This window comes from Miscanthus floridulus, chromosome 4 (assembly GCF_019320115.1).
Source record: "Miscanthus floridulus cultivar M001 chromosome 4, ASM1932011v1, whole genome shotgun sequence".
NCBI classification, from domain to species: domain Eukaryota; kingdom Viridiplantae; phylum Streptophyta; class Magnoliopsida; order Poales; family Poaceae; genus Miscanthus; species Miscanthus floridulus.
This window is the reverse complement of record NC_089583.1, coordinates 72320858-72330783: the sequence shown is the minus strand read 5'-3', so window position 1 is coordinate 72330783 and position 9926 is coordinate 72320858. Positions and strand designations below refer to the sequence as shown.

General features: G+C 43.0%; 1 protein-coding gene across 4 annotated transcripts; it reads right to left on the bottom strand.

The window, feature by feature from the left end:
- Positions 1 to 3123: 3123 nt before the first annotated feature.
- On the bottom strand, positions 3124 to 9491 carry LOC136549798 (transcription initiation factor TFIID subunit 10-like). Of its 4 annotated transcripts, none has more exons than XR_010782046.1 (8): positions 9091 to 9491; positions 8715 to 8893; positions 8462 to 8628; positions 8314 to 8378; positions 5260 to 5317; positions 5103 to 5153; positions 4630 to 5011; positions 3124 to 3551 (listed from the first exon to the last, which is right to left on the bottom strand). XR_010782046.1 is itself a non-coding variant. In XM_066541202.1 (7 exons), exons 3-7 carry the CDS (start codon positions 8600 to 8602, stop codon positions 3471 to 3473), a joined length of 396 nt encoding a protein of 131 aa, XP_066397299.1. In that variant the 5' UTR covers positions 8603 to 8649; positions 8715 to 8893; positions 9091 to 9491; the 3' UTR covers positions 3135 to 3470. The 4 variants fall into 4 exon arrangements, 1 of the variants encoding a protein (XP_066397299.1); XR_010782045.1 differs by having other exon boundaries at positions 8462 to 8649; positions 8742 to 8893; XR_010782044.1 differs by having other exon boundaries at positions 3125 to 3551; positions 8462 to 8649.
- Between the last annotated feature and the right edge of the window lie 435 nt (positions 9492 to 9926).

The window sequence follows — 9926 nt, the reverse complement described above, 5'->3', positions numbered from 1 at the left end:
TTGGCCGAACCTTGTCGATGAAACATAACCTGAAGGCATTTGACTTCTAATCAGAGGACTATGGTCCCACCGAGCATGCCAAAAAGTGTGTTGACACAAAAATATGGTGATGTGATCAACATAAAGCAAGCTGGATGATCTTGATAGAGTGAATCCAAAGATCTGCTTAGCTTCAACACAAGAACGGTCAGTTTTGGAACCAAAGGCGCGTCAGTCAATTTGACCCTGTAATTGATAAGGAGAGAATAATCAGTAGTTTAAGGTGAAACATGTCGGTGTTGCACCAGACAATTCCAATATGTGGCCAGATAGTCGATTCAATGAGGCTATCGACTAAATAGTCGATATCTAGCGTTTCCATGAAATGAAGATCTTTAAATTAAGGATTATCAGCTAATATTAAATGACAATGATACGAACCAAAATAACCGATGCTCATGGAACATCAGAAAGCATCATTGGCTAAATGGAACATGATTGATATAAAGCGTCAAGCCGATGAGTTTGATGAAAAGAGTATAACATGGAAACAAATCGACTATCTAATATAAATGATTCTATAAACAGCTTTGAGTCTAATCTATTATCATCAACAGTGAGGTTCGATCGGATCGATGCATTTATGATAATGATAATAAACTAAAGCCAAAGAATCTATAAAACCATCTATATGTTGATAGATTCATAAAAACATGCTATATACGTGAGAGTATAGGCAAATCGGCTAAAATAGTCGATGCAGTCATAGCAAACAAACAGAGTACATATCTTGATCATGAACAAGACCACTAATCAATAATTTATAATATAGAGTCTTACCAGTGAGTTTCGACCAGATCAATGCAGCTATGATAGTGTCATTAGATTAGATCTCATTAACTAGTGAGTTTATTCAAGATTGAAACATGTCTTTAAATGCATACTATGTTTGACTAGAATAGAGATAAAACAGCCGATCTAGCGGAATTAGGCCATCAATTATAAGATTTGAAGCGTGACTAGATCAAAGGACGACCAATTAAGATGATATGATGCCGATCTATCTCTATCTCAATCGGGTGATTTTGTTATAATTAATAAAACATTAATTATAGCAAGATCGATAACTGGTGAATCAACCAAAAACAGGAAGAAAAATCTTACTAATCTTAGCAGATTTGATAACTGGTGATATTATATTAAACAACATGTTATTTAACACAAGATCGATAACTTTAATCTATATTAGGATTCGTAAGAGATCAATCAATTGATGCAACCTTACAAACTATGATACAAATCGATAACTAACTTATATTATGGCTCATAAAAGATCAATCAGCTGATGCAGCTTTACAAGCACAATACAAGTCGTGACGGTACTCACAAGCAAGCTGGAGGTCGATCAGTCAATGCAGCCCAATTTGCTGAAGAACTCGCCGAAAAGATACATTACTCCAACTCCTAAGGGTTGGCGTGAAGCCGAAAAAGTAAAGACTGATTTTGATTGATGTGTGGATATCCTGATTACAATAGCCAGGGTTTATATTTATACCCTAAGGCCTGAAACAATCCTAGTTGGTCACGTGGTGATCTTGTACAAAACTTGCCTACCAAGATAAATCTAAAAGAAAAGGAAATTTTAAGATATATGGACTCCAGTTTTCCCTTTTATAAAATCCGCTAATAAAGCTTCCTTGACCAACGTGTCTTTTGTTTGTCTAGACAAAAAAGAGACAATTCTAATCCAATCTAGTTTATGGTACAACTCCTAGTTTGGTCGGTTCAATCATCTGAGCCGAACTATAGTACGTACATGTATATGCATGTGCTTATATTTGTCTTATTTAGTTGTGGCAATTGGCTTTTCCCTTCATTACGCGGTCACCAGATAAAATAGAATTGTATTGCACTTAGACTCTCTGATCCAACGGCTGATGCGCTTCACAGTTGACGTCTGTACGGCTTCCTTCTATAGACTCCATTGGCAATAAAAATACCAATTCTTCTAGCTTCTCTTGCTTCTTTCTTATCTTCACGTAAGGAGGCTCTAGACATCATGCTTCTCCCAAAAATATAATATTTTCTGGCCGATGAAGAGCTCCTAGACGTCATACATCTCTAAATATACCAAAGAATATTTCCTTCCCTTTCTGGTACACACGTGATGCACCTGGTGTCGTTCCTTGCCAATGATATTTCCTGGCCGACCAAATTTTGGTGTAAACAATATCTACAGGATCGGCGGGCCCTGCATAAAGGAGAAGAAGGAGCTGGCAACCCTGGTAGCCTTCTTCTCTCTCTTCATTCTTCTTTTACTTCTCTGTAACCCACGTTTTCCCTTCGCTTATAAAAGGGGAAGCAAAGCACCCCCATAAAAAGGGGGATGGGGACACAAGAGCACGACACGAGCACACAGCTGAGCGACAAGCAAGCTCTCAGCACCCATTCACTCTCTTCCATCAGAGACTTGGGATCCCCTTCCTCTCTTGCCTGTTTGTAACCACTACTGCAAATCAAGTGTCGGTAACACGAGCAGCAGCGAACTGGACGTAGGGACGTTCCGCCCAAACCAATATAAACCCTTGTGTCCTCTGAGCACACCATCCGAGCCAGACGCGCAAATACAAATTTACTCGTCAGTGGTCTGAAAACACCGACACTACTCGATGTAAAGATTGTGACTTAATAAAATCATCCTTTTTATCAAAAAAATGTGAAAGTACTACCTCCGTCCAAAAAAGGTGCAATTCTCGTTTTTCGAGAAGTCAAACCGTCCGAACTTTGACTAAATTTATATAAAAACTACTGACATTCATGGTACAAACAAGTGTCATTAGATTAGTTATAGAATATATTTTCATAATAAAATTATTTAAAAACATAAATGGTAATACTATTTACTATAAATTTAGTCGAACTTAAGCTAGTTTGACCAACACGAGGCACAAATCTCATAATAACATTCTTTTGTGAACAGAGAAAGTACATACTAATTAGTTTGTCAATGACGGAGGAAAAAGAGAGAATTGTCCATAGAGATGTTCTCCTAGGGCCAGAGGGGAAGGGCTGCCTCAAGGGATCTTTGCTACAGTTATTTTTGCTCGCAAAATACTCCCTTAGAATTATATGTAGAAAAATAGATTTTATTTCAAACATCATGATGTTTGCCCAATCATCCTTGGGCCCCGTAGGGTTACAAATGATTACAGTTTGTATAAAAGTGCACGGGCAAAACGACTTGTGTTCCAGCAGTTTCGACAGTGGCAATGGTAATTGAGAAATACTAATCATATTAGCAGTACTCTAATAATAATACATCCCGAATAGCAATGGGTATACACTTTGGAGATTATGTCAGTCCACCGTTACAACGAACTGATCGGGCAAGAATGCCAGCATGCCCATTCATTTCAATATTTCATTCCACATGATCCCTGTATAATTTCTAGTTCCACTTGGACACTTCGTACAAGTTGGCCTAATCCAATCTACTCCACTCTTGTCGAAGGAGCCATTCCTGCTGAAGGGCTGTCTGCGAAGTACTCCGGGTGTTTCAAGTTCACACCATGCTGCAGAGAGAAGTCACATGTGAGTATCAATCACGGTATATAAGATCACAAATGGAGCAAAAGCTAATGTGGTGGAAAGTAGTCCAGTGACCATGACCAGTAGTTACTATGAAACGAATGGAATATGACTTAACGGAGCAGAAGTTCCTAAGCCTAAACAGGATAAAGATTTTACAATTAGGCTTACATTTATCAGTTACTCCATTCTTCCAACAATGCCATGAGATGTTATTAAGTATTAAGGAATCTGGAACATACTGGAACTTCAAATTAGAGGTACTACAGAAGTATACCTTCAAAAAATCAGGATTTTCACCAAATCTATTTTCTAGAGGATGTCTGGATGGTGGACGCTGAAGAATCTCTCTATCAACATTATGAACTTTGTATTTGAAATAAAGCACAAAAACAATGCCTTGTGCAAGGTTTGGATATAACATAGACTTATTTTGGAATATAAGAAAGAACAAAAACACCATCATCATGCTTAATAGAACTGGTATGGTACTAAATATACATTGATTGATTACTAAAGGTCAACCGGAAAAGATAATTTGCTGTGGACTGAAGATATACCACAGTTTTCAACAGCCTTAAGAATTGTGCTAATCGGACTACAAGATTTAGGCAGGAAAGAGGAAATTCCATGTTCCTGCAGGGATTGTACTGTTTTCAGTGAAATTCCTAGGTTCTAGATTCCGGAAGTGGTTACTTCCATGCATATAGTGGTCTTCTTGTCGATGGTTTTGCATAAACCATTAAACCAATAAAGGGTATTGTCACTAAGAAGGTCAGAATATGCAATGTTGGATTGGCAATTTGAAATTTGATTAGCTGCTCCATTCATTTACTGATTGCCATATCCACTATTACACATTTAATTTAAATGGGAGGTGAACTGTGACTTCAGATTTTAGCAACATCCAGATCCCACTTTTCTTTCTTACTACAATGACAGTAAGGTTGACAGTTATGGTCTAATACAGGCAAAGAAAACCATACTAGTCTGATCTCTATATGGCCTTGCATATTTAGGTCCATGCACAATATCAATAACAGAAGATGGTGTGTAGTGTACCTCACTCTTGCAAAAGATACAGGTCATATTGGCACTGGCGCACTGCCGCTGGGTTGCTGGAATTGATCGTATCTAGTCTAAAGGAACTCAATCATCATTAAGATCTCCAACTGTGCAGCACGTGATATTTGCTTAAATATCTATCCTGCATCCTTAAGTTTTTGTTCATGTACGCTGTTCTTAAATGCCGCTAACAGTTGATTTTCCTCATGAATTTTTGGAAAATTGTGAGCAAGAGCATATCAAACTGGATCTACATAACTGTTTAAGAAAACAGTGGGGAGATTCAATTTCAAGTCCTGACAAAACAGATTGCTGTAGTGTCCAAACCAAATAATGCGGTCCTGACTGATTTTTCTCTCAAGAATACAGATCTGCCCAACTGGTTGGAATACAGAAGATAGTAAATGGTAAGCTGCTGCCAACAAAAAAGTAAAAGTGCAAACTGCAGAATTAAATGGAAACATGGTTACCTCACGCAAAGCTTTAGAAAGATCATCCATGGTTAATACAAGATGTCTATCCTGAAAATAACATTTTTTTAATAAAAATGTGATAAGTAAGCAGTAAGGATACTAAACAAGATTTAACGCTAGGAACATGAAAAGTTCAACTGGTGAGTAAATACACCTTAGGCCATTTGCTCTTATTGTCTTTGATCGGTGCTGCTACCCTGGCCTTGCAGTGCCTAGTTCAAGGGAAAGAATAATGTAATAGCAAAATTAGTGCACACGACTACAGTGTGTATAATGCATGTTGCTAAGAAAATCTTAAAATAGTTTGCTATATAGTGAAGAGTAGAGTATGTCATACACTGACAAAAAAAAACCCCACAAAATAAGCAAACTTACGCAATATAATCCAAAAGAGCCCACCCACCCCTCACAATGAATCTGTTTTCCCACGGGATTAGTAAATTGATACATTAGCCTATCATAGTATCATGATGATTGATCAGGCATATCCTTTAGTTCATTAGGTATGCTTTTAGTTGGTAACTTATAAAAAAAAACTGGACCTGCGAGGGTATGACCACCCCCAGGCATTGCATTAAGAAGAAGACCTTCTCACGCAGGCCCAGAAAACCGCCGAACCCCTGCCCCACCCTTACACAACGGTACCGTCGCCCTGTGAGAACGGGCCGGTCCTTAGACCTGTGCTTTGGCGTGGGACAGACGAGGGGATTTTTTTAACCCCAGCCTGAAATTCGCTCCTACGGGGAGTCGAACCCAGGACCTGAGGAGTGCCGCCGGGACGCTCTAACCAGTTGGACTAGAGGCCCTTTGGCAGTTGGTAACTTATCATGATGATGATTGGCCTGTTTTCTAATTTCAGTATGCTTTAGTTATTCATCACTTGATTAGCCAGGCCACATAAAGAATGAGCTCCATTGGTAATATAGTTATAGAATCTCCACAAAATTAGGCATACACTTTGTAAATGTATCTTGTATGTTTTAAAAAACTTTGAAGAAGACAATTGCATGTTACACTATTAACCCCTTTGGATTTCCATTAAAGAAACCAAGACTCAGCTGGTATATAACCTGTTTATAAAAGTAATTTGACTATGCAAAAATAGGGGGGGGGGGGGGGGGGGGTATTAATGTTTTTAAATTTTGCACGTTGTATTAATATAACACGAAACTCTAAGGAGTCACACTGAACTAAATGCCATTATACACTATTTGTAGCTTTAGAATTTGCCAACCTACACAAAATGAGGATAGGTCTCACAAATTGAGTAGTATAGGCACATCCATTATGTATCAGAACATAATCCTTTAACAAAAATGAATTCCTTTAATGAACAAGAACCCTAGGAGGGAGTCCGTGGATGCAGAGGGATCCACGGAACCCTTGGCTAGTATAGAAAATTCCAAGAGAGATCATACTATATATTTAGACAATGAAGACGGGGTATATTCTTTTCTACCAAGAAATATCCAACGGACTAATCCATCGCCATGGTGGCATGGTAAGCTTGCAAGAGCAGCAGAGAGCGAACAATGTTTCAGCAAGTGGGAAGGTTATTGAGTTACAACCCGCATAAATGCAAGTAAGTGATAACTAGGATCAATAACATATTCTGAATGGAACAGTAGAAACATGAAATGTTGTAACAATAGGAAAACATTTGTCATCATTCCGATATTATTACATTGACTGTGGATTCATGGTTCTTAAGGCAGTAAGGTGAGACCTACATCTGCCCCTCGTGTCAGTGCTCCCTCCCTCAGTCTATGTACCATGGATACAGAATTACGGATACACAGATTGTCATTTTTTCCAAATCTCAATACGAGGATATGTTTTAATATTTTTTGAAAAGTAAATAATGGGCCTGCTTGGTTGGCTTCCAATTTTTTCCCAACCAAAATCATGGCAAGCCAAAATTTTTAGTCATCAATTGGTTCATTGCCAAAGAGTATGGCACATAAAATATGTAATAAGATATATAATAGAGAATAAGAGGTAAATACAAGCACTGATGGGCCACAATAACTATTAGCAGCCAGCCCACTAACTCATTAGAGCCCAATTCAACCAACAGCCCATAAAGCAAAACCCTACCCTCTCCCAATGCTACCGCGTTGGAGCAACGACGAGCCTGGCTGCCCCAAGAGCATGCCTCCCAGATTGAGGGCCGATGCCACCCCTTTTGAAATTGAGCTCTACTCATATGCAGATTGTGTACTGGTGCTGCCCCTTCAGATCAAGCTATACAGTTGACCGGTGAAGAGCTGCGATGGCCACAGGCGCCGGAGCCAACGGAGATGAGAGTGAGGGCAGTTGCAGGTGCAGCCTTGCCTGGTTCTCTTCATGCTCTTCCTTTCTTTAGTCTCTCCCTCCCTTCACGGTATCAATGGCTCCAGTGCACATATACATGGTCACCCCCACGTATCAATGGAGCATAGCTCCCTCTCCCTCTCTCTCTAGATGCGCCACCACTGCCACTGCCTGAAACTTCTCTTTCCTCCCACTTCTTTTCCCTTTCCTCACTGATCTGCGCTCTCAAATCATCCCCTTCCAGATTGACTGTGTCACGGCTGACTGGAGCAAGTTCTGTGCCAGCCACCAGTGCCGGAGGCAGCAGGGATGGCACCAGCTCAGGTTCTTGGCCTTGATGGCCCCCTCCCCTCCCCTCCCATTCTTCTTTGGTTCTCCTTCCCTCCCTCTCTATTTGATCATGGCGACAGGGACGCCTAGATTTCCAGCAAGCCTTATCGCCTAAGCGACACCTTAAAAAACCATGTGTTTGATGAATAATTTCACAAGTACATGCAATTAGGGAGGGATTTTGATTGAAGCCTAATAAACTTGCCGAACCAAACAAAAATATGGAATTGCAGTATTGCACAGAAGATTTGCATTCATGTGGAAGAAAAGAATGATAAAGTTCAATTCTTGAATATGCTATCAATGAAATTAAGAAGGGAATCCTTTTACTTTGTAATAATAACGAGACTATGAATTTACTCACTGAAGAGAATCGCTAGCTATGTCTGATAGGAACTTCTGGGTGGCTACAGCAACCAGTCTCGTTCGGTAAAACACGAAATCAGATTATGTGTGCAAGAAATCAAGCAGTTTGTGTTTTTAAGTTTTAATCCATGGCACTGATCAGATCTCAGCTTACTACTATCCATCAGGAAGAGAGATTGGAAAGAGGACGAGCACTCACAGGCGAAGGTCGGGGCAGTGGAACCCGCTGCGGCCGAGGTAGTGCTCCACCAGCTCGTCAGGAATCTTCCGCACCACCGAACCAAGCATCAGGGCTAAACCGCTGACAGAAAAGTAGAGAAGGCAAGAGGGAAGCGTTGGCACCATACCGTGGGGGTGTAGTCCATGAGGGATGAGAGGAACTCGGTGAGCGCAGCCTTATCGTCGTGCCGCCCGTCCCCCCCTCCACCCACTCCCGGACCCATGCCCCCGCCAGGGCCTCCTGCACCGCTGCTATTGCTGCTCATCATCCTGGACCTCACGTCCTGCCGCCTCACTGCCCCCACCGCACGAGCAGCTGGTAAGATTCAAAGGGTAAGAATCGCGAAGATCGCTAATAAGAAGGGGAGGAGCGGCGGTCACCGTGGGAGAACGCCCACTAGCGGCGACCTGGAAGCTGCGATAGGTGTCACCGACGACGACAGCAGCTTCGCGGCCTGCAACTGGACGTCTGGACCCACTTGTAACAAGAGGTGGGAGCCCGAATAAACGGTGAGGAGAGGGGCGGCGCCAACGACAACAGGGACGGGCGCTCGCGTGTACTGAACCAAAATTTAACAGTTACCAAATCAGGAATGCGAAGCAAGTGCAATTGCCAATTATGCATCAACCCATCAGAGATGCATATGGTCAGAAACGCAACATCCTCAGAAGCATTAAGTCGAACACCATAGCTGCATGGAAACGACAGAGTACGCACAGTAAAAGGAACATAGGCACTGAGGCGAGACGCCGGTACCTCAATCTGCTGTCGCCGGAGGCCTCGCACGCACCGGCACCACGGCTGCGCCGCTAGGGTTTGGCCGCGGCGGGGCTCCCGTGCTGGCGCGGCACAGCGTCAAGCCGGCAGCGCCGAGAAGACGGAAGGATGGAGCGCACGGCGAAGGGTGGAGAGCACGGCGCTGGGAGAGGCGAGGCACGACGCGAATCCGAGCTGGCGAGGGCGAATTGACGATCCGGTGGCGCCGGCGTCGTGTCAACGTCGGGGGAGGGGCGGATGCGCTGGGCAGCGCGCCCTCACGGGGGAGTGGCGCCGGAGGCAGGGGCGGCGATCGCCGAGGGTGGGAGCGGAGGAGGTGCGACGCTCGGGAGGGGAAGCGGCGTCAGGGCGGGGAGAGAGAGGAAGGGAAGCGTGGGGGCGGGGAGAGCGAGGCCGGATGAGGAGAGAAGCCGGCAAGATGGCCGAGGGCACGGCCTTCAAGAGTCTTGCAGGCCCACCCAATTCGATGAATGATTGGCTCGGCCCAATAGGCCCCTGCGAATTCAAGCCCACCAACCGCTTTCCTTCTTCTTCCTGCCTCCACTCTCCGTTCGCTTGAACTTTCAGTGGTGCTTTTTAGCGAACGAAAAATATTTTTCTCTCATAATAAATCAGCATAAGGCAAATTTTAGCAAAACGGCCGAATTTCACCTCTTGTGGTCGGCGGCGGGGTGGCGCCCTCTTCCTCTCCCCTCTGCTCTGGATCGGAATGGCGTCCGGCAGAGGAGACCCTCCACCGGGTTTGTCGGTATGCCCTAGCTCGCTCTGCTTCCTCTCTCTCTCTCTCTCTCTCTCTCTCTCTCTCTCTCTCTCTC

What these genes read in the sequence shown, in the direction of transcription:
- LOC136549798 (XM_066541202.1), bottom strand. Translation starts at nt 8,602, where the DNA reads ATGATGAGCAGCAATAGCAGCGGTGCAGGAGGCCCTGGCGGGGGCATG. An exon ending in CACTGCCCCGACCTTCGCCT is followed by an intron (nt 5,318 to 8,313) that starts GTGAGTGCTCGT and finishes CCCTTGAACTAG; the next exon opens with GCACTGCAAGGCCAGGGTAG. An exon ending in ATAAGAGCAAATGGCCTAAG is followed by an intron (nt 5,154 to 5,259) that starts GTGTATTTACTC and finishes TGTTATTTTCAG; the next exon opens with GATAGACATCTTGTATTAAC.